Here is a 27,570-nt window from a genome sequence, read left to right as displayed (position 1 = left end):
CAAGACCAACTGGTCGAGTCAACCAGCAGCAGCTGGTGAGGACTAACCCCAGGTCCCAAAGCTGTGGCTTTCTCCACCTCCTCTTCCTCAGCAACTGTCTTTTTTAACAACAGCAAAACCCAACGAAAAGTGGCCTCTGAAACAAAGCCAAACCGAGTCGTTCTGGCTATGGATTGTGAAGGGATGGCCATGCCTCCTCATAGCCACAAGGGAGACCCAAACTTGGAGCCACGGTGGTTCCTGGACAGCCATCCTGTGCACGCTGCCTGGCTGTGGCCCGGAGTGACGTCTTGAAACCGCACAGGGAATCGGTGACGTTCAGGCAATTAACTGGAGCTGCCTAATGGCTCAGCAGGGACTCCAGGCATTGGGCTTGCCTTCTTTCCAAATTACATTTGCAAGTGGTGAATGCATTAAGCTCAGATGCAAAATCACCCACCTAGATGGGCTCCATCTCATCTAATTGTAGCCACTTAGAAGTTAGATAAACTGCTGAACTGGGTTTCCTCGTCTGAGAGAGGGGCTCAGGTGGAAGACCGTCCATCTCACCTAATCGGAGTCTGACACACAGATGGTCAAAGTTAGAGGAGACAGTTTCTACTCTTAGCATAGAAATTACATCTCATGCCCTTCCCCAAAGGTGCTTATCTTCTTCCTTGCGTCAGTCTTTAATATTCACCTTTTTTAGGTTGCAATTAGAATTTTGCCCTGTGAGAGCGGGGAGATTAGTGGTGCTGTGTGACCTGTAATTCTTCATGCGCTGGAGACAGGGAGAAATTCACTGTGATAATAGCGTCTGCAAATCCAGCGGATGACAGGCAGGGTGTATTCGTCTGAGTACATGCAGGCGTCTCGCATGGTGATGTCTCCATTTGCGCTAATACCCCTGCCCCGGGCTGCCTGCAGAGCCAGGAGAGATCTCATTGATGCAGCCAGTAGAGTCTAGAGCCTGATGCATTTTGTGCTAAATTAGGTGCCTGTGTTTGGTCAGATGAATCACCCTATGGAAATGTCGGTTTCTTTCCATGAAATGAGCCCCCAGCAGCAGCTTACATGTTGAGCTCTACGTGGGAGACTTCAAAACTAAGACAAAGTCGATCCCACCCCGTTACGGCCAAGAGATCTCCTAACTTGTCCCTTTGCCTTTAAAGTCATACAGGGTAAATGTCACACTTTGTCAGCCCTAATGCCACTGAAGCAAAGGTTTTTATGACTGAAATACATAGGACTCTGGCAGAGCACAGCCCTGATCACAAGCCCGTTGAGCCCAGAAGGTCGGCGTTGGCATCTACCGTCCTTCAACTGCTCCGTGACATGGAAGGATCAAATAGGTTGTTCTGAAGTGGCAGGTGAATGAAGCTACAGGCTGGCAAACTTGTCGTAGAGGACATCTTACAGTGCTCAGAACTATTTTGGGGGTTTCTGGCAATCTCTGACATCAGCTGTTACTTGGGCTATAAAATATCTTAAGGTGATGTGATATAAGGATGTAAATAAAACAGAATAAACACCATTGGACTCTCCCGGCATCTGAGTACCACCATCCAAACTGCCTAAAGAGACTCAAGAGATCTGTTTGGTCCTTTCTTACCCCCACAGACTGTGAAAGAGCACTTCTTCACCCGTTTTGTAATTTCTTTAAATACCGTCTATGGAAAAATTCAGAGACAAACCACGTACTTTCAATGCAGTTTATTGAAGGCGCAGTGAAAAGCTGGGAAGTTGGAGCAGTCAGTGAAAGAAGCTCTGTTTATGTGAGTACAAGATGTCAACTCAGAAGATTTATGCACCAATAACTTCCCTTGGCATTTCGGGGGTGGGGATGGGGGTGAGGTCTTCTAAAAATCAGCACGCTTTGAACCAGCCACCCCTAACATGCAGAAGCAAATGAAAGTACTACGTATTCATCTGTAAGCAAATTCCACAAAAAGCCTATGGCTGCAGTGTAACTAGCAGGTGCTTTGAAAATTGAAATTGCCTTGTTTAAAATTTAAGCTCAAATTTGCAGCTCAGGGTTTCTTCTTTGACATAAAAAAAAAAAAAAAAAAAAGGGAGCGTGCTCTTTGCAGTGCCTCCTGGGAAAGTTAAATCATCACTCTCTTTTCTGAAATGCTTTGGGAGGAGCTGGAAGAAAAGGAGGTGTCTCGTAAGGAAGAACATTGTTAATTAATCTGCTTGTTATGGGAAAAGCCAGAGAGAGAAGGCAGCACAACAAGCAAACCCTTCAAGCTGTGATAATCTAGACAGTATGAACTCAGAGAAATAATACTGCGTTGAGCACCTGCTGGAGAAGCTTTCTGGATGTCTTTAGGGTTGGGGACTCTGAAAACATAACTTGGTGGGGTTGATGCTAGTAAATGTGGGAATGGGCTTGGTGACAAACGTTGCTACTAGTGGGCAGAGAAACTATCCTGCATCGTCTCAGTGGTAGGAACTGCACGTCTAAGCATGGCCCTCCGACGTGGCTGGCTGTGCCACCTCCCCGGCTGATGGCCCTATGGAACAACGCACGGGTCTCTGACAACCCCGAAGTTCCCCACCACGCCGTTGTTGCACCCCACAACTTCAGGGCTGTTTGCAACGACGACGGGAGAGCCCCCCAGCTGCCTGATGACGCAGCCTTGGTTTCCGAAGCTGACCACCCCACCAGCTTGGCAAGCCCCCATCCTAGCATTCAAGCCCCCGCTTCCCGTGCTGATGACGGTGCGGGCTGGGTAGCCCCCGCTCCGGGAGCTGAATCCCCCGTTTTTGCAGTTGACCCCTCCGGCTTGGCAATACACCTCTGGGACACACTGCTTGGCCACCGAGCTAATGACTCTCTTGGGGTGGATCCCGGCGCTCCGGGAGCTGAATCCTCCATTCTGGGAGCTGTGTCGTCCGGACCGTCTCCCCAGGGAGCCGTAGCCACACACGGCCCCGTTTGCAGCCAGCATCCCGCAGTCGTCGGGGATATTGTAGCCACTGCTGACCACAGCTGCAAGACAGCCCACGGGATTAATTATTTAGAGAGGAAGACTGGAAGACTCTCACAAGGCAAGCTGTTTCATGGGTGACAGAACCGACCAAACCTGATTTCCTCTAGATTTGTCCAACGTATCTGAGCCCCTGCTCCTTCCAACTCCTCCCCCATGTCCCAACACATCCCCTCACAGATCCTCCCCCTTCCCGCGTTGCTCATCTGCCTGGTGGCATATTCTTTCCCAGGTTCAATGCACATCGGTGCATTGCCTGGCGGGTTCGCCAGGACAGCTCGCCGTTGCCTCCAAGAGTAGAAAAGGGTCATGAATTTGACCTTCCCCTCTCCGAGTGAAAGCTGATTTTTTTTTAAATTCAGAGGTATTTGAGATGTCTGGGACTAAACCTTCAACATCAGCCTGGGCTGAAATGGAAGAGGGAGGCAGAGGCGGAAGACAGACAGATAAAGCTACTCCATAAACTGCCTTTCCTAAAATGAGAAACCCCCATGGCTGAAAGCCTTCAGGTTACTTACACACGCTCACCGGGTTCCCCACGCATATCCTGTTGGGGGAGAGAGGAGAAATGCACGTTAACCTATTAACCAGTCGCATGCACATCTAGAAACCTGACGTTACTCATAACTTCCAGCCATACATCCAGCCCACTTAATCCCTTGTTGTAACACGTCTGACTATCCCTAGGACAGGAACTGTTTTTGCTGGCACAAGGGTGGCCTCTGTGGCCTCCAGCCATCTCTCCAGCCCCAGCTTCTGTGAGCCTGGGAGGATCCTGGAGCTGCAAAATTCTCTTGGGAGCTGGAATCGTTCTGGCCTCCGATATACGGGATGAAAGGGACAAGGTCTCTGTCACCCACCTGCTCTCTTCACCCTCCAGTAGAGTCTTATATGTTGCGATCTCAATATCCAGGGCCAGCTTGACATTCAGCAGCTCCTGGTAATCCCGCAGCATGCAAGCCAGCTCATCCTTGGCCTTCTGGAGGGCATTCTGCAGCTCGACGTGCTTCTCCCGGGCATCTTTCAGGGCACAGTCCCCACGCTGCTCAACATCACAAATGGAGGTTTGCAGGCAGGAGACCTGTCAGAGGGGAGGATAACAGTGCAGGTGTCTTCAAGGCTTCGTTTCCTAATTCCTGGACACTCTGGTTTTGGATTAACCCGCTCTTCCAATTGCAAACAGAGGAAAAAAACCGCCAGCGTCCTTTCTCTCTATCCACTTTTCAACTACACGCTTTCCAACTGCAGCCTAGAGCAGGTCTTAAGTCTACTAAAGGCCAATATGTCATTTTCCCCCATATCTGAGCTGTCCTCCAAGACATTGCCCTTTCTGGAAACATCACCTCTGGGCCTCTCCTACCTGCTTCTTCACGTTCTCCAGTTCACACTGCAGCTTCTGTATCATCCGGGTTAGCTCCGAAATCTCACACTTGTTGCTTTGCAGGTCGTCACAATACTTGCCTCTCTTATCCTGAAGCTCCTGAAACTGGAACCAAGAAACAAGACAATCGTTGTTTTTGACCTGCAGCCTGTTAAGATGCCAGGCAGACACCCGGGTTGCTTCTTACTCACCCTGGTTTGGTAGAAGGCATCAACTTCTTCTTTGCTCTTCTGAGCTATTTCTTGGTACCAGCATTCAACGTTCTTGATGATGCTTTCCATGTCCAGGTCTCGGTTGTTGTCCATTTTCACGATGACCGAAGTGTCGCATAGCTGGCGATCTACCTGAGCTCGTTCCTGCGGGTTGGGGAATAGCTGAGTCAGCTGTTAGCAATTCTCAGACTCTGTAGTGAAGGAAGGGCTGGGACAAGGAGCCACACTGCTCAGGTGATGGATATAACAAGTCAAGAAATGTCCCTCAGGTTGGCTCAGCAGAAAATCCTCCTTGCTGGATGAGTTGCCACATGTCAGCTGCTGACCTATATGCTGACCTGCAGCAATTCTGCCCACATCAAGGGCAAGGAATTTGAGTGACTTAACCCTTGGTATCCTGTCATCTTCAGCTGCTTCACTGATGTTAATGACAGGATTAAGCTGGGAGTTTCTTTAGCTCTAATCAGACAACTGCAATCCGGAGTAACTAGACAGACGCATCGCTTTTCTCCGGGGTAGAGTTAGGACACAGCCAATTCATACCTGGAGCTGCATTAAGAAAGGGGGAACCACCCTATTTCCAGCATAATCATGTTAATATTATATCAACCTTGTACTTCCACGCTTTCAAGTATTCAGGGCTTGGGATGAGACATGTCCAAGAGGGGTTTCAAGCTATAGAAATTTGGAGCACCTGGAGGATGAGACAGCACCACCAAAGCCCTGGGACGGACCGGAGGAACTCACCTCCTCAAACACACATTTCAACAGCTCCAACTGCCTTCTTAACAGATCCACCTTCACCTCCAGCTCTTCCTTGTTCAAAAAGATACAGTCTGCATCCTGAAAGAGAGGAGACACGTTCCAGCCCAGTCGCGCTGAAAACATTGGAGAAGCACACAGAAGACAGAGGCAGCGCCAATAAAACATGTTTCAACAGGATTGTAAGAGCAGAAAGGTGTGAGAGCGTGAGTCAAGATGGCCTGGTGTCTCCTAAAGGAAAACAAAACCATTCCAACGTGACTTACAGGGATTAGTTTATTTATTACTTAGGACCTAGCTACAAACTCAGAATTGACTAATGAGTATTTAAACATAATTTTTTAATATTGTTCAAATGATTTCTGCTTTTCTGATGTCCAAGTATAAAGGATGTGAAGAGACTGTCAGAAAATAACCAGCGTCTTAGACACCGGTGTGACCTCTCCCACTCTGTCCCCCTTCCACAAATACACCCTCCCATTACACTTCAGGAATGTGCTTGGGGTAACAAAAGGGTTGCTGTAGTGCTGATGATGTAAGCTTTGAGGATACATCATTTTTACTTTCTACTTGCATTTGCCTCTTTTTCTGACCCTGTGCCTCGTTACAGGCCTCCCTCCTTCTGCTCGTTACAACACTTTTGCCGGGCATTTGCCAATAATGCCCTATTTCAGCCAAGATTTACACCAAATAAACCTATTATAGGTATAATGATTCCTGTATTTTGAGCTTCTCACCTTTTTGAGTGCCACAAACTCATTCTCCACAGTTGTACGCCTGTTGATTTCCTCTTCGTATCTGTTGGAAAAGGAGAAGAAAAGGGCTGAGCCAAGCAATGCTATCAGGCACAGAGACATTAACCATCAGGTATAAATAACAACCTTCGCTTGCTCAGAGACTGCCATCAGGCACTGTGAGATCAGTGTCTGGAGACCAAACATTAAACCATCCCCAGATCAGAAGCTTCCTCATGAACAGCAACATTAACGATGCAAAGAGTTTGCAAGTGAGACGGAAGAATGTCACGTCCCCAAAGGGGATGTGCCACATGTCTAGGAGATGTTGCCTGAGATGAACCAGAGGAGAAGTGAAACGCAACAGCTAGAGGAGACCTGAGGGTCCTTACTTGCACTTGAACTCCTCCACCAGCTGGCTTGTGGCACATTCTTCGCTGCCCAGTTTTTGCTTTTCACATAGCAAGCAGTCCAGGCGTTTCCGCAGGTCGCAGATGTAATTCTCAAAGTACAGTTCAAGGTTTTTCCCTTTCTTTGGTAGGACGTATTGCTGCAGGAGGCCCCACTTGGTCTCCAGCACTTTGTTCTGCTGCTCCAGGAATCGGACCTGCAGGCCAAAAAATAGCAATTCTTGAAATGGAGAGAAGAATGCATTAACTCGACGCCTGGTTTAACTGCCTGCGCTCACTGTGAAACCGCAGGTGTAAGAATAGGATTTCCAGGAAGTGAGAGGTGATCTGCCACCATGATCATAAAATTATCTGCCCTTATTTAGAAATCTAGAAGTCACATCTCTAAATTATTTAGAAATCTAAAAGTCACATCTCTAAATTATTTAGAAATCTAAAAATCACGTGTCTGAATCTGCCTTTCTCACCAATGAATAGAAATAAAGCTCTTCTGGATGGTGCCTTCGATGTATTTTAGGATGACATTGAGTCCCCAGAGGGTGGAACCTGTTTTTTTCTACGAAGGGATCCTAAGGTGGCAGCTCAGACTTGGATATCGAACGTTTAGATGCCTGAATCAAGATTAACCCCCTTTGCCTTCAGGAATGTTTTAGGAACAGTCACGATATTTAAAGATGAAGGGGGAAAAAGGGTCTAATACGGGGCAGAAAGATGAGCCCGTCAGGGCTGTAACTTCTACCTGAGCTAGAACAAGGCTGCAGTGAGAAACCCAGCCTTGAACTGGGGCCGTCCAGAGAGGAGGCACCTGCAAGAAAGTCCAGTGCTACCGTGGCCGTGATACAAACAGCAAACACTGGGACCGGTGTGTGGCTGAAATGAGCCCTTCCCCAATACTGAAGGTCTCACTCTGCACCAACATGGCTCTGCGGGAGTCTGGACCCTTGCATGGAGCCGGTGATTCACGGCACGAGCTGGACTGGGGGTTTGGAGGAGGTTCGTGGTGTTCTGTTTTTCTCAGAGAAGTGCGGGTACGGAGCAGGTTCGCACTCACCTTGTCGATGAAGCAGGCAAATTGGGTGTTGAGGGTCTTGATCTGTTCCTTCTCCTGGCAGCGTATTTCATGTTCCAGCGGGTCGACCCCAACACAGAGGGGCTTCAGAAGCCGTTCATCGATGCAGATACCTTGGATGCCATCAGCCTTGCGATCGGGGTAACCTCTCACAATACTATATCCCCTGGGGCCACAAAGGCCAACCCTTCCTCCAACATTACCATAGCCTACGCCACCGAAGCCGAACTCTCCAAAACATCCAGTTCCGCAGACCCCGTTCACGTAGGAGATTCTCCTGTTTCCACCCAGGTTGCAGACGCTCCTGCTGCTATAGGCGCCAGCTCCGCATCGGACAGGTTGGCAGGCAGAGGCGGCGTAGCTTCGACCACAGATCTCCGAAGCTGAACTGAAGCCTCTTCGTCCCAGGACAGATCTCACTGTAGGCGCCTGTCTGCTCATGGTGGCTTATTTGAAGGTGGAATGTGAAAGTTTAGGGGAAGCTCTTCTGCAGGAGAGGAACAGAGATCCCGCTGAAGTGACACAGTGATGCTACTCCTTATATACATTTGGGAAGCTGGCCTTGATAGGATCAGGACATTAATTTAAAGCGCTTAAGGGTTTGGTTTGCCTGGCAGCAATAAATGCTCCTCAAAATGCAAAACAGCCCAGCAAATACTAACTACTGAGGAAATAAAAAGGAATCTAAAAGTGCTCTGTTTGCAAGTTGGCTTAGAATATATTACGGTTTGAAGTGTTCCCCTAACTTACGCTAATTATAGTTTAGCAAACATTTTTGAAGAAACTCTTTGTGATTTGTTTGCAGTGTGTCGTTTGGGGTTTTGTGTCTCATGGATTTTTGTGTATGATGGCATGTTTTGCAGACTTGCATTTTGTGGGGGTAATTTCACAATCTCTCCTTTTTTCTCTCACCAGGCTTGTTTTGGGTGCGGAAAAGTAACCAAAAAAAAAAAAAAAAAAAAAGAAAATCAACCATGGAAAAACACCGTGGAAGTCATGTTGTGATGGATGGATCATTTCTGTCCCTGAAACACCAGCAAAGTCACTGAGTTATGGGTCTGGATTCATATGCAAGAACTCAAACCCTCCCCCCCGAACCATTCCCATATAGCATTTCACACTGACCTTATCTTACCACATGAAACCACCAAAACAGAGCAGGTTGCATCCAGGAACTGAGGCATTTTTCAGTTTTCTTACTAGGTTTGTGTTCTGTGCAGTCAGTGACATTTTCACTTGAGTAATGCTGCAAACTCTCAGCCTGAAGTCCATTTGACACAGTTAAATCTTTGGCCCTCGCTATGTTGGAGCTTCTACCAAGCTGGATGTCGGAGACCTTTTTGATTCACCTTCTGGTAGTTCTACAGGGAACAAAAAAGAACAGTAGCACATTTCAGCCTGGTGAGATCCACCTCATTCAAGAAGCAACAGCTAGAAGTTGGATGACTTTGGCAGACACGTCCTTGACACTCGGTGGAGATACACCTCCAGGAAAGAGACAACAGCCCCTGGGTCCCTGCTTAGGGGAACGGGGGTGATTCACACTCCGCGGGCGCTGGTCTTTCTCCATCAACAGAGGAAGTCTTAATGAGTGGATTAGACTGGACACCAGAGATGGCTTTGACTCACATCGGCAAGATGAATCTCTCTCTCTTTCCTAACCACCAGCCCAAGGAGGTGAGGGAGCGAACCGATCTGCCAACCGTCTCGGGGCCTTCTCCAAACTGACATTTGGAAAGTCAAAACAATAGGGCTCTTCCAGCTCTTTGGGAGTAAAGTGTTTGGGAGAAAAAGAGACATTGTCGTGCAAACAAGTAAATGCCCTCAGCCCTTCCTAACTGAAGGGGAGCGACGCTTGGGGAAGTCTGCACATTACACAAACAACGTGACGGTATCTGGAGACACCCGGTAACTGTGTTCCCTCATCCTCATCAAGCCCCTCCGAAAACATTTTCCAAGAGTTAGGATCAGGCGGGGCAAATCATAAAAACAATGCTAAACCTCCTTAAAACATTAAACCTTCTAATATCAAGTTCTTAAAAAGAAGACATGCACACCGAAACCATAGGACGTGACTGCAGCACCGGGATTCACAAGGCTATTAATTGAACGTGTAATTGCAACTTGTGTGAGTTTGAGGGGCTGGTGGTATAAATTAGTTGCGTAAACTGATACTTTTGCCCTATACAAATGGGATAATTCAACATATTTACAGCATGACTTTCAGATTACACCTTTGTTTATGGTATTTTAGGCTCACAGTTTATACTGGGTTGCCAGCACAATTGGCAATATCAGTTAAAACAAATATTAAAGACTTCAAGCTAACGCTTGCAACTTCCCAGATCCTTTACGTTCTAAACAAAGATTTATCAGAAGCGAAATGCATATTTGAATCCAAAGAAGAGTACAAAAGCCGATTGTTACGAGCTCTATGTAGGAAAACTGCATCCTGGACCAGAAGTCAGAGTGAAGGCTGCTGTGCCACTGCTCCCTTTCTGCACCCCATTATACGCGTCGGCTGTGTGGGAGACACCTGGAACGTAGCATAGACTGCAATTAAACGCCTGTGAACCACCTGTGCTGCAGCAGCCCCAGTTCCAAAACGCCTCACCAGAGCCACTGGCTTCCTGATAGGTAAGAGATTTTGGGCATAAGTGGCCCAGTATTGGGTAAAATTGCTGTGTTAGCCAAATATCCCTGTTGTTGCTCCTGAATCCCCGTGAGAAGGCAGCTATGCAGAAGGCTCACTTAATGTCTTTTAGGTCTTTCCAAGGAACAGCGAGTGTTCTGCCTGTTCGTACCTAAGATCTCGGGAATCAACAATTTGTTATTGTGAGTATGGACATGGGAAACGGGAGAATAGTCTGAAGCAAAAATTGCATCTTTTTGACTCAAAAAAAAGGAAGGGAAGGACTGAGGAAGCAAAAAAGGCAAATATTTTTATGAGGGGTTGAATGAGTCATTTTGACAACTTGCAATCTCTCCCTTTGTCAGCATTCTTCTCCCTGAATGTGCTGCTGAAAATGGAATTCGTTATGAGAACATGTGAAGTTCACTAATTCGTTTGTTGCCTCTGGAGATGAATCTGAACTAGTTCTTAAAATATGTTTTATGCGATAGTCTCAAAGAGCCATGCTCCATCTCTGTAATTATCCGCAGCCATAGAAAACTCATTGCATTCAGATAGGACAATGGCAATAACCTACCTGTGCTAACAGCATTTGATAGACGTAAGATTGTGTCGTAACATGTATTTTTATACACACAGTTTCACGGACTGTATAGACTCTTGTCCATGTCATTCATGAGATGTTAAAGAATTCATTTGATTAGTGCAGCCTCATTCCCTTGTATCGTAAAGCCAAAGTTGTCCAAGGGAATTCAATCTGGTAATGTATTTTTTCCTCTCATTAGCCTACCTCTGCTCTGTGTTAGAAGTCGAGGCTGGGATTTTCAAAGGATGTTCCTCATAAAATTCATCAAACACTGGGCCTGGGTGCACCTTCCTCCCTACTTCAGCCATCAAACTAGCCACGTATTCTAATTTCATCTTGGAGACTCCGTCTATGGCTAATGGAAAGAGATAGGCATCTCCAGACGGTGATTCATCGCATCCTAAAATAGGCAGCTAAGACAGGTGGGAGGAATCCACCTCTGGAGGTACTTACCTCTCTCTTATGGACTACCAGAGGCAGTCTAGACAACCAGACAACTAGACCAGGCGCCCCACTTCTGGATGGTTAAAGTTAGGTGAAATTAGTCCCACCCTTTGGGCGCCAGATTTCTTTAGCGCCTTTGAAGTCTTAATGAGAGTACACAACTTCACATGCTCTCTAGATTTCCTCAGTTCCTGGTGTATGCATATATCATATCTCCGTGCGGTGATTAGCGCCTGTAAAGCTGAGGCTTGCAACAAAGCAAAGGATTGTTTTGATCTTTTTCATGTTGATGTCTTCCTCCCACAGAATTGCGCAGTGGAAATGAATGTGGGATGTATGGGAATCCAGGCCCCTGAATGGAATGGCATTGCGCTGCCTGTTCAAGCAAAAAGATGAGGAAAGGGGAAAGAAAAACTGCAGCTGTTATTAGGTGACAGCAACTTCCCTATAAATCTACAGGAGCTCTTGTCCCTTCCAGTTGAAGCTGTTTTCTTGGGCAGAAGAGATTCTCTGAGCCATACAGAAGGAATCGCCCATGGAGGTTGGGTCAGGTCCTCCTGGGAAGCACATTCAGCCGGCAGGAGATAAGTTCTTCCTTTTGTTGTGCCCAAGCCCACGTTTGATTTGATTTGCGCAGCTTTGTGATGTGCTGCTGAATGTCTGACGAAACGCCTGGCTGATTCATGTTCAGAGAGGCTGGTCACAGGTTTAAAGTAAAGCACTTGCTAAATTAACTTATCAGATCTGGAAATGGTGGCAGGGGGGAGTCTGGAGGTGAGGAAGCAACATTAATTCTGCGTCATTTCCCTGTCTCTTGCATAAAAAGTGAGAGGATCGTCTGTTTTCAATGGAAACACCATAACCTTTATGACATACGTAAACCCCTCTTAATGAATATTTATGGCTGCTCGATTGTTCTTTTCTTGTCAAATCTTTCTTGTGGTTTTCTTCATTAAAGATTGTGACTGTTTTCTTTTGTGCTTCTCATATTTGATTGGGAAATAGCTTCCTATCACAGGAGAATTATGGGGGGAAGAGAAAGCTCTTCCAGTTCTGAATCACGATAACTGCTTCGGGTAGGAAAGACCTTCCCTCTGGATTCCCCCTTTTGTAAAACATATATCTGTCCAACTTGCCTCGGTATGGTTCATTTCTTTGTTCTGCTCGTTGGCTTTCATCAGTTTAATCGCAAAACACTTCAGTCCTTTGTGGTTGATTTATGTTCCTAATTTGTTGGCTTCTTTTTTTTAATCTGCTCAAATGTACAATAAAATATCTCCCTTTGATCTGTTTTGAAATCCTAAACTGGTAGTTATAGGATTTCTGAAGTGATGCTGAAAGAAGCAACCAAGCACATTCCTGATTTTTTTCCTATAATGACCCTATTGCAGCAGATTTTGAAGAGGTATAAAATGTGTTTTATTGTCACACCTCTGTGGTAGACACGCTATAAAAATGCAAAGAGACTGAGATGACTTCTCTATGAATCTTAAAACACCCATTGGATAGCATTGGGCAGGAGCCAAATTTGGTGCAAATCAGCATAAATAAGCTGACTTTTAAAGGCTTCCGTAATTTACACCAGCCAAAGACTGGATCTATATGACACTCTCTGGGCAGCCCTGCACCTCTGCTTAATTAACTTCTAATCAGCAGATACATCTTGTCCAATTAGGAACAGGGCCTTTCTGTATTCTTGGGAAATACTAAAAACCAAGTGGCAACACATTATTGGACTTTATTGGAAAAAGAACAAAAAGTTTGAAGGTCTTGAGTCATCAGGATAGAAGTGAGGGTGCTGTAATTTATGCATACGTCAGGACACTAAGCAAGGAAGCTAATAGGAGTACAAGTGACATAATTACTCTTTGATGACTACAGAAGGTGAAATTCAATTTTTGAATTGAGATTTCCTTTATGACTTGCCTGCCTGCATATGGATGACCAAGCTGCTCCAAGACAACGAACAAAGCATCGCTGGAGTCCTGCCCCTCCTCCCCGTGACCCCGCGCGTCTCACCACTACAGCACCACCGACTCGCCTAAAATTACGTCAGACAGACTTGGGTGAAATGGTGAGTCCTAGAGAGCTCATTTCCAGAAACACTTCCCAGAGCACTCTAGGGAAAGGATTCTGAATTAAATATCATTGTTTCATAGATAGCAAAGGCTTAATCAGGAAAAAGAAGGCGGCTGGTGGGAAGCAGAAGTTGAGCGATAACAAGATAAGTGCCCCAAGACAACCACCAGCCCTTTAAAGAAACAGCAGAAATCAAAAGGAGTATGTTTTATGTGTCCCTTTTTTGATGTGATCCCAGCTGGAGTTTCTCTGATGTGGTTTCATGATGCTACAACGTGCGTGTTCCCAGTGTGCCTCTTCCCCGTGTGTAAGGTGGAGTTGAGGATATTTTTACCACTGAAAGTGGAACAGAGCTTTCATTTTTCTACTTTAGGTCTTCCATCCTGGTTGTCCTGACTCTCGCAGCTGAAGTTTAGATCCGGGTGTTCCTGGGGCATGGAGTCCAGTTGGAATCCTCACCCCTGGCCAGCACATCCCTTGGGCGAGATGAGTTTCCCACGCTCTTCGCAGCTCTGCAGCTCTCTCCACGCCTCCCTGCAGTCCCACTGCAGAGTCCAACGGTGCCCAGAGGTGCTGAGCCCTGGCACGAACGGCCCCCACCTCCGGCCCTAAATTCCTCACTCCTAGGGATGCAGTTGGGAGCGCCAGGGATATCCTGCCTGCCTACAGAGCCGGCAACACTTCTGGAGGTGAATCCTCTGTGGCAGGCACGGGCTTCTTCGGGTAGGGATGCTCTACCAGCGCTACAGGAGGACCTGCATCTTCTGGACTCTCTACCAGACCCACATCCCAGGTCGGCTTCGCAGCCAGGGGTGGTGTTGCAAGGGGTGGTGATCACTGTCATGGGAAAAGACCAGCTGGATCTCTCATGGGGAGGACGCAGCCTTCATCCTCCCCCTGCAAACCAGAACTAGATTGCTTCATGTTGTAAGGAAAATAGACAACCTTGAGCTTACTTACACACTCGCACGGGGCTCCCAAGGCGTATCCTGAAGGAGGAGAAGGTCACAAGGTTATCCATCACCTAACTAGCATTTCCAGCATTTTCCAGCCTCCTGGTCTCTGTTGAAGAGTCCCAAGGACCGAACACTGCCCACACATGGTTGTAGTGGTACCCACCTGCTCTCTTCACCCTCCAGTAGAGTCTTATATGTTGCGATCTCAATATCCAGGGCCAGCTTGACATTCAGCAGCTCCTGGTAATCCCGCAGCATGCAAGCCAGCTCATCCTTGGCCTTCTGGAGGGCATTCTGCAGCTCGACGTGCTTCTCCCGGGCATCTTTCAGGGCACAGTCGCCACGCTGCTCAGTACCACAAACTGATGTTTGCAGAGAGGACACCTGTTGGGGGAGAGGCAAGAAGTCCTCACTTTCCCTCTCCTCTTTCTTGCCATACTCACCTTTGAAAGAGAAATTCTCGCTTCTTTTGAGAGTCCCAAATTGGGAAGTATTGAGGTTGTTTTTAGGAAAGCCAAATGTTTCCAAAATCAAATATCAATTCTGAAATGCTACAGAAAGGCTGGACATGTCCCTGCACTGCCAGACTGTGTTTAAGCCTTGTTTCAAGGATACCAATACTTTGTTCTAATTGGAACTAATAATTAAGGTTTTCCATTACTTCCCGTTATAAACTATGTAATGAATTAGATGGTCTGAAAATTATACCAGTTTCTTTGGGTGCTGAATTACTGGTGAGTCATAATTCTACCCTACTTATTGGATGCTTTGAACCTGTGTCAGAAGCATTGTCTCCTGCCAGAATTTTGGCTGGAGCAATTTTAGCAATTTTCCAAGTGGCTGTAGCTAATCCAACAATCTAATTTGGCACAATTAGTTCTTTGCAATAATCAAAATAATCCAGCAGAAAATAGGCCAGCAGATAGTTCTTCCCTGCTCGGCACCGATAAGATCTTCTCTAGGCCAATGGAACCCATGTGAGACAATGCTCTTTGATAAAGACAAAAGAAATGCCAGAGATGTAGAAAACATGACTTGGGGTCTCACGTCTAGGAAATCGACTGAGTAAATACGATCCATCATACCTGCTTCTTCATATTTTCGAGGTCACACTGCATTCTCTGGATCACAAAACTCAGCTCTTCAATCTCTTGCTGGTGGGACTTCAGTTCATCGCAATGTCTCCCCTTTGCCTCCTCCAGCTCTTGATACTGAGTGTAGGAAAAGAGAGAGGTGGCAATTAATGCAGGCAGTGTGGGTAACACAGGAGCCTTGCTTCTGTTTCCAGAGTGGATTAAACTAGCTTTAGAAAAGTCCTCCTGACTTTGCAGCTCCTGAGCCTTTCAGCAGCAAAGGGAGCTTTCCTCCTGTAGCTTTCACTGTTCAACCTCCCCATTCCCAGCATGACCGAGTCCTGTCCCGTGGCACTGTATCTGTTTTGGGGATGTTCTCCTGACTTTGAGACCCCATCCAGTTTAGCAGAATGGAAAATTAGGTCCAGAAGTGACACAGTGAAGACAGAAAGAAAAAAATCACCGCCTTTCCACTACTCCTTTTGACAGTGAGAGGATTAAGGCTATGTCTCTGGATGCTACAACTTACCCTAGTTCTGTAAAACACATCCAGTTCTGCCTTGCTTTTCTGAGCTATGTCCTCATACCAGCACTCAACGCTCCTGAGGATGCCCTCCACGTCCAGGCCTCGGCTGTTGTCCATTTTCACGACGACAGAGGTGTCACAGGGACTTCTCTCCAGCTCAGCGATTTCCTAGAAGCCATGTGAAGTGGCAGTAAGCTGTCCCTGGATTTCTTATTTCACACTCCAGTGGAAGTAACACCACCACTGAGCGTTTGTCCTGAGCCACAACCCAGGAGCTGAGATTAGTTTTGGTCACGCATGCAGCTTTAGGGGGGGGGTTTGGAGATCTCAAAGTCTTCCTTATCTGGGATTCCCATTGCCTCCCAAAGAGAGCTTGATAGATTGGTTTAATCAGGCCTAAATCAGTGTAGACAAGGAGTGGCTGGTAAGAATAGCTGCATCAAGCAAGGTTGGGACAGGAGCATCCATACCTGAGCAGAAACACATTTCAGGAACTCTGTCTCCTGCTTTAGGGTTTCCAGTTTTGCTTCCAGCTCTGCCTTGGTCAGATAGACACAGTCCGCATCCTAAAAGAGGCATTTAGAAGTCAAAATAGTGCCTACACGGAGACCTAAGGCAATTTATGTAATTGGGAAGCTCAGATATCCCCTGAACAGCAACAGCTGAGGGGTCTCAAAAGCATGTTCAATATAGAATCATAGAATCATACAGGTTGGAAAAGACCTCTAAGATCATCGTGTCCAACCGTCAACCCAACACCACCATGCCCACTACACCATGTCCCTAAGGGCCTCATCTACACGTCTTTTAAATACCTCCAGGGATGGTGACTCCACCACTTCCCTGGGCAACTCATATCACTGAGTTCTTGTTTGAAAAACACCATGATTTGGGCATTAGGACTAGCAAGCTGTCAGTTGAGAAAGAAATATATTTTCTGTGCTAAAGGGCAGAGGTTCAACGCTCTCTGGCAATACTCTGACAGGTTTTTCTGCATCTGTTCCTGTCCAATGACTTCTAACATTCTCAAGACCTGACCCTTGCCTTGCAAGGAGCAGATCAGAGGAAACTCCTTGGATCTCTGCATCCCACCCATCCACTCATCCAAATTCCTTACCTTTCCCAGGAACACAAGCTCGTTCTCGGCAGCTGTGCGTCTGTTCACTTCCTGCTCGTATCTGGTAGGGAAGAGAAGAGACTGGTTGCCGGGTCGTTCTGAGACTGGAGACCTTGTTTGTCTGGGTATTTAGGGGTCAGGGTGCTTGTGGATCTCAGCTTTTTGGACCTTGGAGAGAAGTCTATTGATACGGACAAAAAGAACGGTCCCATTAGGCAAGCTGTTTGAGCTCACTGCCCCGTGGATGGTTTCTGCTCACTCACTTGCATCTGAACTCTTCAACGAGCTTCTCCGTGTTGTTCAGCTCAGGCTCCACCCGCTCCCTCTCGTGCAGCAGTGAGTCCAGCTGCCTCTGCAGGCTGCAAATGAAGTTGTCGAAGACATGCTTGATGTTCTTCTGGGATGGCAGGACCTGCTTTTGGAGGAGGTCCCATTTGGTGGCCAACACCCTGTTCTGCTGCTCCAGATGCTGTACCTGCATTCAGAAAGCAAAGCCACCTTCTTCAGGCACATGCTTAGATGCATTGTACGGGGACCAGACGTATATGGGGCGAACAAGGCATCTTCTCTTCTGAGTCAATGCTCCAGGGGCTCATTATGGTTTGAAGGGGACAAGAGGACAAAAGAGGGATGTTGCGACCTTCGTAATCCAAGAAGTCTAGAGTATGCTGTGTGCGATGCTCTCGTGTTTTCCAAGGAGGCCCCAGACAGCACCGCCTTTGTGGCAGCTACAGAAACCATGGAATATTTCAATAGATCTGCATATCCATTGGCTGACAGTGGAAACCATCATTTATCGATAGGAGACAATGCAACTTTATGAGGTCTAGCTGCACAAAGAGAAGTCAACAGTGCAGAAGCTCAGTAAGATACCTCGGAGGAACAGCTCCCTTCTGCTATTAATAATAAAAACAGATGCAGCTTATTAAAGCACATAAATAGCCACATTAAAATAACATTATCAGCTAGATCTGCACTTGCAGTTCATGGTACTAGAGCCGTGCGTGCTAAAACCAGCACAAGGCTCATGTAATAGGGTGAGAGAAGAAAGGAATCAGAGACCTTTGCACAAAAAGAGGGTTTCCTTCACACTTAAACCTCATCATTCCTTTAAGTCTTGCCTCAGCTCTCACCTTGTCAATCAAAGAGGCAAACTGGTTATTGAGGCTCTTCATCTGCTCTCTCTCCTGCTTTCGGATGTGCTGGATTTCGGGATCGATCTTCACATCAAGACGCTGCAGCAGGCTCTCGTTGACATGCACCGCACGAATACCTTCACTTCTGCAGCTCCTGCTGTGCAAGCCTAACCCACGACTCCCATCTTCACTGTTGGCATGGATGCCCCTGCACCTCCAGCCTCCACAGACCCCATGTGCAAGGCTTCGACCAGAAGAAATCCGTTTACACCCATCTGTGTTTTGGAGGCGTTGGCTGCGGTGACTCCAGGCTCCATATCCTCTTCCAAATAGTGCAGCAGAGGGGAAAGCGCTGCTTCGGCAGTGGCTCATGCCACTCATGGCAGAAGATGATGAGAAGAACTTTCTTCCATGAAGAGACCTTCCAGCTGACAGCTGCTGGCTCATGCTGGCAGATGCAATGGAGGAGAGGATGCTGGAGGACAGCAGAGCATGCAACTCAAAAAGGTGCCCCTCTGCTCCGACTACCCTGAGCTCCTCCTTTATACACATCTCAGAAGTGGGGCTTGGTTGATGCAGATGAATAATTTGGGGTTTTCTTGGGGTTTGCCTTGCCTGGCAGCAATTCATAGGTTTAAATATGCAAAACAATGCATAACACTGAACATTTGTGAAATCCTATGGAATTTTACTGGTTTTAAATCACTTTGCTTGCATACTCAGCTTGGAGGATCCCTTGGGCTGGGCTTTGTGAGGATTCTTCTTTTGGTTTAGTTTGTCCTCCTTCCTTACATTAATTACAGTTTAGCAAATGGCCTTAAGAATATCTTCCTCTGTCAAGGACAATCTGTAAAGGAATGTTCTGTTGAATGGCAAATTATAAGTGATTTTGCAGTATCTGTTCTTCTCATAGTCACTCCCTTCACAAAGGACAATATAAGTCCATGAGGCGCAGCCAAAGGCAGCCCAGCGCTTGGAAGCTGGGAACCATAGCGTGGACCAGACACCCAAATTTCCTTGCTGTGGTACAAGAGGGCAAAATACTTCTTTTTTATAAAAAGCCCTCCATGCACCATCCTCAGCTAAAGACCATAATTGACTCATCTCCTCTAACTTTTGATGCGAGGTCTGTGCTGAGAGACAGGCATGTCTGAGAGATTGCTCTCCAGAGAGCCTTTCTCTTCTTCGTTGAGTCCAAGAAGGTCTAAAGTGACCATCTCAGACTTGGATGCCCAACTTTTAGAAGAATAAATTAACGTAGCTGTATCTTCTCGTTAAGTTTTTGGCTCCGATTGCGTCGAAAAATGAGACTTGCATGGAGAAGACAATAAACAGCCTAGAAAATAGGAAGCTCAGCCACAAGGCTGTTAACTGGATGCTTGTTAATCATTTAACTGGAAACAGCGGTAGGTTTGGCCTTGGTGGGCAGACTATGAATGCACCAGCAACCGGTATCCTGCAAAAATACCTTATTAATACAGCTGCTGTATGGCTACTCTCTGTTACTATCCTTTGTATCTGAGCTTGTGATTAAAACCCTTGGGATACCTCAAGGCAAAATAAAAAAGATTTATTAGAGTTGCTTGACAGACAGGGAAGAAAAGGCTGATAAGTTTAATATATTTGCTGAGAGCCTCACAATACCTCAGAAGTGGAGCCAAGATTACATCTCTGTCCTTGTGGCTTCTTGCCAAAGTCTCTTTCAAAACAGAAAGGCGAAGGGTTTCATTTCAGATGATCTGAAAGAAATGGTTTTCCCCTGCTATTATGCCATACTAATCCTTAACTTTTTCAGTAGGCTCAAACCTTGGTCAGTTTTTTTGGCAATTAAACATTTAAGCATTTCAAATTCCCAAGAAATCTGGTAGTATTTCACTTGCTCATTTCTTTCCTTGCTTTTGCAGGGATTTTTTTTTCTTTTTTTTTCCACTGGGCTCATTGGAGGGCTTTTTCACCACCTTTCGCAAGAAGGCTGACAAAAACCAAAACTGGTTACTGGAAACCTTGCTGGTATTCTGTCTCCAAGAGCGGCTGATGCCAAAGGTTTTCTTGTACCTCATTATTTGCAAATGTTCTGCACTGGAACATCCTGCCCTTAGCCCAGCAAGAGAGGTAATTGATGGTATGAAATAGCTGGAAAGACAACTAGCTTAATTGCAGGTTCTTGACAGCACTATCAATTACACCTACACTCAGAAGAGCAGGAATGATTGAAGTCCTGGGTGTCTCACTTGGCTGCTTAAATACAGGCAGAGTCCATGGCAATCCCAGCTGGAAGAGCAGGATTGGAGCCCAGGAGGAGGGCACTTGGCCTGGAGCGGCTCTGACTCGGTCTTCATTTTGTGCTTCCAGTTTGTCTCTCCTCGGTCTCCCACTGAATCCCCTTGCTGCATCTGCATGGCCCCGGTGATGAGGTGCCACGATGCTTGATGCTCCTCCTGCACCTTCTGAGCAGGGGCGGGTGGTCTGAGGGCACTCTGCCTGGCCCTGCTGCTGGCAAGGAGAGTTTGGCTCCTTTCAAGCAAGAAAGAGTTAGCTCAGAGTTTTGGTTTCCTTGCTGTGGTTAGAGCCTACAGGGTCATGGTTTCCTCCCATAGATACACTTTGATAAGCAAAACTGCTAAACTTGGGGTTTCACACCCCCAGACATTACAAAAGGTCCATCCATCCGGATCAGCCTCACCTCTGACTCTGGGTAGACTCTGTCCCCTGCTGGCCCTGAGTCCCCAACAGGCCGATGATGCCACCTGATGCAACCCTTGGGCTGTTCTCAACTGCCCAGCTCAGGCTGTAGTTTAGAGGACCGCAAGGTCAGCTCTGCCTTCCTCTCCCAACTTCATCTCATCCCACCCAACTTGCTGCAGGAGACAAAGAGTTTGTGTGTCATTTGACAGCAGAGAGTCTCCGGGTTTAAAATACACCAGATCTTCTCCACTTGCTTCCACCCAGTTGATGGACCTCAGTGTATTCATGTCGGAGCAATTGTGTTTGCTGCAGCTCCCTTTCAGGAGAGGGAGGGTTGTATGCGTATGTGGGCACCAGGGGAGTAGCTCCCAGGGTAATCACAGCTCATTAATTTACTTCTAATCACCAGGAATTTTGGCAAGAGGCCCAGCAACGAAGACAGGAGGCCCACAATTTTCATGGTGCTACAATGTAGCCCTGACTAATTTCACAGCTTTTTGCCAAAGTAAATCAGGAGGGAACTTCTTGTTCTGGCCACATCTGCACAGCAAAGAGGGCTCAAGCCCAAAACTCCACCAGTCAGAGAGAATGTGGGAGAGCCGACGCAAAGACCAGTTCTACACCACTGTGGTACGACTTTTTTCTCCCACTAGGTGGTGGTATCTAATGCATCTTGAGCCTCCCTGTCCACATGGGTTCTTGGTTGGGATCTTGGTGGCCACATGAGCCTGTTCACACCTGGTTCAACACTCAGAAACCTCTCAGGATACCACTAGCAAGAGGTAGCTCACAGCTGTAGAGGGCAATATTTAGAAGCCAGGACAGCATGGAACCAACAAGGTCCTCAGTCCTTGTGAGACGGTGAGGTTTCATATGGATTTGTATGGTGAGGTTTCATATGGATTTGCACTCTGAGGTTGACTATGAGCCTGGGATGTTTTGTAAAATACGTGTGCATCCAGTAATGCACCTCTGGCAGAAAAACAACACTGAGATAGAGAGTTACCACCAGCTTTAAGGACAACTGACCTACTGTCATCTTCTTCACCACCTTGGTGTCCTCCCCTCATACCTGAAAACTTGCTCATCGTGTCGATGATGTGGGAGGCTCAAGCTGTGCCTGGGCACAGGGTGTCAGTAGACACCTTCTTTCAGAGTTACATCCTGAGCATGTTTACAGTGTTGTGATGACTGATAATACATGCCCCAAGACATTAACTGACATTAATCTGAAGGCCCCATCTTACAATCATCTGCTTCTCATGACTTCAGCTCAGCCCCTGAACCTCAAAAATCAAAATGTCTCTCGGCACAGCTTTACGCACTCTGTCTTGTGGCATTTTCCATCAAAAATGCGTAGGCAATATCTAATTGACATATGCAACTTGGCATTGAGTCAATGAGAAATCAGCAGTGGACATGGCCTTATCCACATTGACGTGGCACCTCTTTTAGCCACTTTCCACACTTTGCATGTGCTGTGGTGGTGGAAAGAAAATCATCTGTTTGATCATCCCAGCTCAAATCTGGTCCAAAGACCTGAAACTCGGCCTTGGTCTTAACAGAGCCAAACACACAAGCTCCTTACGGATAATAACAGGAGTTGGACCACATAGCTGCTGAAGGAAAGGAACCACAATAATTAAGCATTCAAAAAATATTATATTTTTAGACAACTGAAATCCTGGATGAGATTTTTTCACTCCTACTTAAACAGGGATAATTGTGTATGGAAGGAGGTGCCAGAACACTCATCTCCAGAAACTGGAGATATCATTATGCTTAGCTGACAAGCAGAACAGGTTTTGATATACCCTTCCAAACCATTCCTTCGCTAAATTAGCCCAGCACTTAAGGCTATGTACTATCAGTGTGTAAACAGTACTTAAAACAACTCAGTGGAAATGCTGATCAAGCCCCTTGTACGAGTTGGGGGTTAGCAATCTCTTTTCGAAGCTGGTCTCCCAGGCTCCTGTTCTAGTCAACCGAAACAGATGGTTTGTCTGATCTCCAGCAGGTGATTCATCCCGTACTAAGGTAGATGCACAAGCGAGGTCTTTTGAATTGCCTCCAGAAGTGCCTGTTTCTCTCCATTGACTCTACCTTCTTCCTTTTTGACCTTTCACTCTACAAAACAGATCAGTAAAGGACCCACAGACCTGACCACAGCGCTCATATTAATTCTTTATTTCTTCTGATTAGAGATGAGAAGCTCTAGGCACCTTGTCTACATAATTAATTTAACTAAAGCCCAACAATACACGGTAGTGTGCAGAATTACCTTTCACAGCTTCCACTTTTTATTCGTCTTGATTGAAAAGTCTTACTTAATCTCTTAGATAAAAAATGGGGTTGTGATGATGCAGCTTATTTATCACTTGGATCCTGAAGAACTGAACTGTTTCAGTCAGTGATGCAGAAGCAGGGTGAATAAACTGTCTCAGCTGTTGGAGGGTAGCTCTACATGGCTTTTTGCAAGCCGAGGTAGACTCACACCACCCACACGCTGAACCTGGGGGATGCGAGCCAGTGCAGATGAAAACGCAAGCTTATCTCAGCAGGGTTTGCTAACACAATCTCCAGATTTCACTACCAGAGCTGACTGCTTCACAGCTTGCGTCGGGCTTCCTGCATCTGATGAGGGCAGTGATAACCTAGTTTTGACTGAAATACAGTGTCTCGACCTCCCCACATGAGGGTACTCATAACTGCTTCCAGTCTATGCTACAAGCGTTTGATTTAGCCCTTTGTGGCTCCCCATCAACCTTCTCTAGTTGTTTTCATGGTTCTACAGCCATTTGCAAATGGGTCTCCATAGTGGATTTCCCACCAAGCTGAATGTCTCGCTCCCCACTGGCTGCACCCCCAGGACTCTTCGCAGTTGGATTTCTTTGAAAAACAGTTAAGAGGATCCTACCTTCCCTCCAAAGACACGAAATATTCCTGATGGGATTGTGACACTCCAGTTATCTAAGTGGACTGTTGCTAAATTAAGGTGACACAGTTACATTGAGCTTCTTGAACAAATTTTCCCGGTAATCTCAGCTGCTCTTCTCCTCGTAAGAACTTTTAATTGAACTTAAAGGAGGTTCTGTGAGAAATTTAGAAAACATCTTGCTTCCTCTGCATAGAAGTGGCCATTGAATGAGATGTTGGCCAAAGAAGGCTTACGTGGGTACGTACCGTCCAACTTTAATTTGGGACCCCAGGGGAAAAAAATGGGACTAGAAGCGAGATAAGGAGACATCGTTGTTCATAGACTTTCTGCTCCTTTCTCCTCCTATCTGCAATGCTAACAAAATCTACATAGACGATTCAATCTGTCCCCTGGTTATTTAATGAGTGACTCCTGGAGGGAATGATGGAACTGAGATGTAGCCACGTGTCCGTGTTGACTGGCCAGGTTAGGCCAATAGGACTTGTCCCCTGGGACCCATTTTCACAGGAGATGTTCAGCATATGCCTCCCCCCAGCAGACATTCTTTTGTAAACACCTTCTTCCACTTTTCACTAATTTTTTCTTGAGGTTGGATCAGATCTCTATAAGCTGGTTTATATATTTAAAGAATTCTTTCAAAAATTTCATCATACACGTCAGAGTCGTGCCTTCCCATAGACCAATACACACACAACAGACAGGGTTTCAAGCTTTTAGTTGCCAAAGACAAAGGTTCCAAACAGTCTGAGTTGAAGTGCTCAGAGAAAGCCTAAGGAGACAATAGCAACCATCACAATATTGTCATAAAACAGAGGTGTGTGGTTGGAGAATTCAGAAGGTGCCTGTGCAGGGAGAAGAGAGCTCAGGATTATGTGTGACCCGTTCAGACTAGCAGTGGCTCAGTGGTGGGCAGGAGAGACACCCTTGCCTCTGATAGCGAGGGGAATGCCTTCTTCCCATTCCACTGGCAGATTTTTGCCTGCAAATATTACTTGTGGGAAGCATCTCCAGAAGAACCTGAGCCATTTCCATAGACAGATCTGTAACCCAGCCTTCGAGAAGACCACCCTTCTTCAGAGCTGCAATCTCCAGTCCCATCTCCAGGGCTGTATCTACCAACTCCACAGCTCCCTCCTCCATAACCCCCTCCTCCATAACCCCCTTCCCCTCCAGAGCTATCCCCACCTCCAGAGCCATACCCTCCACTACCAGACCTACAGATACCACCACCTCCAGAAACTGAGCTTGCTCCACCTCCAGAGATGGAGGTGGATCCCCATCCTCCAGAGCTGTGGCCACCTCCAGACATGGAGCCTCCACTGCCTGAGCTCCCTCCGCCTCCATACCCTGAGCCGCCTCCTCCTCCTCCACAGATGGACCCACCACTGCCAGAGCTCGATCCTCCATGACCTGAGCTTCCTCCTCCTCCTCCAGACATGGACCCTCTTCTGCCAGAGCCGCTGCCACCACCAGAGCTCATGCCTCCACTGTGGGGACTGCATCTGCCGCTGCCAGAGCTGGATCCCCATCCTCCAGAGCTGTGGCCTCCTCCAGACATGGAGCCTCCACTGCCTGAGCCTCCTCCTCCTCCATAAATGGACCCACCACTGCCAGAGCTCGATCCTCCATGACCTGAGCTTCCTCCTCCTCCTCCAGACGTGGACCCTCTTCTGCCAGAGCCGCTGCCACCACCAGAGCTCATGCCTCCACTGTGGGGACTGCATCTGCCACTGCCAGAGCTGGATCCCCATCCTCCAGAGCTGTGGCCACCTCCAGACATGGAGCCTCCACTGCCTGAGCTCCCTCCACCTCCATACCCTGAGCCGCCTCCATACCCTGAGCCGCCTCCTCCTCCTCCACAGACGGACCCGCCGCTGCCAGAGCTCGATCCTCCATGGCCTGAGCTTCCTCCTCCAGACATGGACCCTCTCCTGCCAGAGCCGCTGCCACCACCAGAGCTCATGCCTCCACTGTGGGGACTGCATCTGCCACTGCCAGAGCTGGATCCCCATCCTCCAGAGCTGTGGCCACCTCCAGACATGGAGCCTCCACTGCCTGAGCCTCCTCCTCCTCCTCCACAGATGGACCCACCACTGCCAGAGCTCGATCCCCATCCTCCAGAGCTGTGGCCACCTCCAGACATGGAGCCTCCACTGCCTGAGCTCCCTCCGCCTCCATACCCTGAGCTGCCTCCATACCCTGAGCCGCCTCCTCCTCCTCCACAGATGGACCCACCACTGCCAGAGCTCGATCCTCCATGACCTGAGCTTCCTCCTCCTCCTCCAGACATGGATCCTCTCCTGCCAGAGCCGCTGCCACCACCAGAGCTCATGCCTCCACTGTGGGGACTGCATCTGCCACTGCCAGAGCTGGATCCCCATCCTCCAGAGCTGTGGCCACCTCCAGACATGGAGCCTCCACTGCCTGAGCTCCCTCCGCCTCCATACCCTGAGCCTCCTCCTCCTCCTCCACAGATGGACCCACCACTGCCAGAGCTCGATCCTCCATGACCTGAGCTTCCTCCTCCTCCTCCAGACATGGACCCTCTTCTGCCAGAGCTGCTGCCACCACCAGAGCTCATGCCTCCACTGTGGGGACTGCATCTGCCGCTGCCAGAGCTGGATCCCCATCCTCCAGAGCTGTGGCCACCTCCAGACATGGAGCCTCCACTGCCTGAGCCGCCTCCTCCTCCTCCACAGATGGACCCACCACTGCCAGAGCTCGATCCCCATCCTCCAGAGCTGTGGCCACCTCCAGACATGGAGCCTCCACTGCCTGAGCTCCCTCCGCCTCCATACCCTGAGCCGCCTCCTCCTCCTCCACAGATGGACCCGCCGCTGCCAGAACTCGATCCTCCATGACCTGAGCTTCCTCCTCCAGACATGGACCCTCTTCTGCCAGAGCCGCTGCCACCACCAGAGCTCATGCCCCCACTGTGGGGACTGCATCTGCCACTGCCAGAGCTGGATCCCCATCCTCCAGAGCTGTGGCCACCTCCAGACATGGAGCCTCCACTGCCTGAGCCTCCTCCTCCTCCTCCACAGATGGACCCACCACTGCCAGAGCTCGATCCTCCATGACCTGAGCTTCCTCCTCCAGACATGGACCCTCTTCTGCCAGAGCTGCTGCCACCACCAGAGCTCATGCCTCCACTGTGGGGACTGCATCTGCCGCTGCCAGAGCTGGATCCCCATCCTCCAGAGCTGTGGCCACCTCCAGACATGGAGCCTCCACTGCCTGAGCCTCCTCCTCCTCCTCCACAGATGGACCCACCACTGCCAGAGCTCGATCCTCCATGACCTGAGCTTCCTCCTCCTCCTCCAGACATGGACCCTCTCCTGCCAGAGCCGCTGCCACCACCAGAGCTCATGCCTCCACTGTGGGGACTGCATCTGCCGCTGCCAGAGCTGGATCCCCATCCTCCAGAGCTGTGGCCACCTCCAGACATGGAGCCTCCACTGCCTGAGCCTCCTCCTCCTCCTCCACAGATGGACCCACCACTGCCAGAGCTGGATCCCCATCCTCCAGAGCTGTGGCCACCTCCAGACATGGAGCCTCCACTGCCTGAGCCTCCTCCTCCTCCTCCACAGATGGACCCACCACTGCCAGAGCTCGATCCTCCATGACCTGAGCTTCCTCCTCCAGACATGGATCCTCTTCTGCCAGAGCTGCTGCCACCACCAGAGCTCATGCCTCCACTGTGGGGACTGCATCTGCCGCTGCCAGAGCTGGATCCCCATCCTCCAGAGCTGTGGCCACCTCCAGACATGGAGCCTCCACTGCCTGAGCCTCCTCCTCCTCCTCCACAGATGGACCCACCACTGCCAGAGCTCGATCCTCCATGACCTGAGCTTCCTC

At 48.2% G+C, this 27,570-nt stretch overlaps 2 protein-coding genes across 2 annotated transcripts; both read right to left on the bottom strand.

The window, feature by feature from the left end:
• Positions 1–1,791: 1,791 nt before the first annotated feature.
• LOC142073737 (keratin, type II cytoskeletal 4-like) lies at positions 1,792–7,981 on the bottom strand. The gene is made up of 9 exons (XM_075133880.1): positions 7,523–7,981; positions 6,454–6,668; positions 6,065–6,125; positions 5,313–5,408; positions 4,545–4,709; positions 4,333–4,458; positions 3,833–4,053; positions 3,491–3,519; positions 1,792–2,974 (listed from the first exon to the last, which is right to left on the bottom strand). Exons 1-9 carry the CDS (start codon positions 7,979–7,981, stop codon positions 2,496–2,498), a joined length of 1,851 nt encoding a protein of 616 aa, XP_074989981.1. The 3' UTR covers positions 1,792–2,495.
• Positions 7,982–13,223: 5,242 nt separating this feature from the next.
• LOC142073606 (keratin, type II cytoskeletal cochleal-like) lies at positions 13,224–19,306 on the bottom strand. The gene is given in 13 exon segments (XM_075133598.1): positions 13,224–13,243; positions 13,963–14,118; positions 14,242–14,270; positions 14,401–14,621; positions 15,323–15,448; positions 15,840–16,004; positions 16,307–16,402; positions 16,954–17,014; positions 17,217–17,428; positions 18,087–18,267; positions 18,304–18,596; positions 18,598–18,641; positions 19,204–19,306. Coding segments are annotated over 13 exon segments (1,707 nt in total).
• Positions 19,307–27,570: the final 8,264 nt, after the last annotated feature.

This window comes from Calonectris borealis, chromosome 30 (assembly GCF_964195595.1).
Source record: "Calonectris borealis chromosome 30, bCalBor7.hap1.2, whole genome shotgun sequence".
Lineage (NCBI taxonomy): Eukaryota > Metazoa > Chordata > Aves > Procellariiformes > Procellariidae > Calonectris > Calonectris borealis.
The sequence above is the reverse complement of the archived record's forward strand: the minus strand, read 5'-3'. Positions and strand labels throughout refer to the sequence as shown.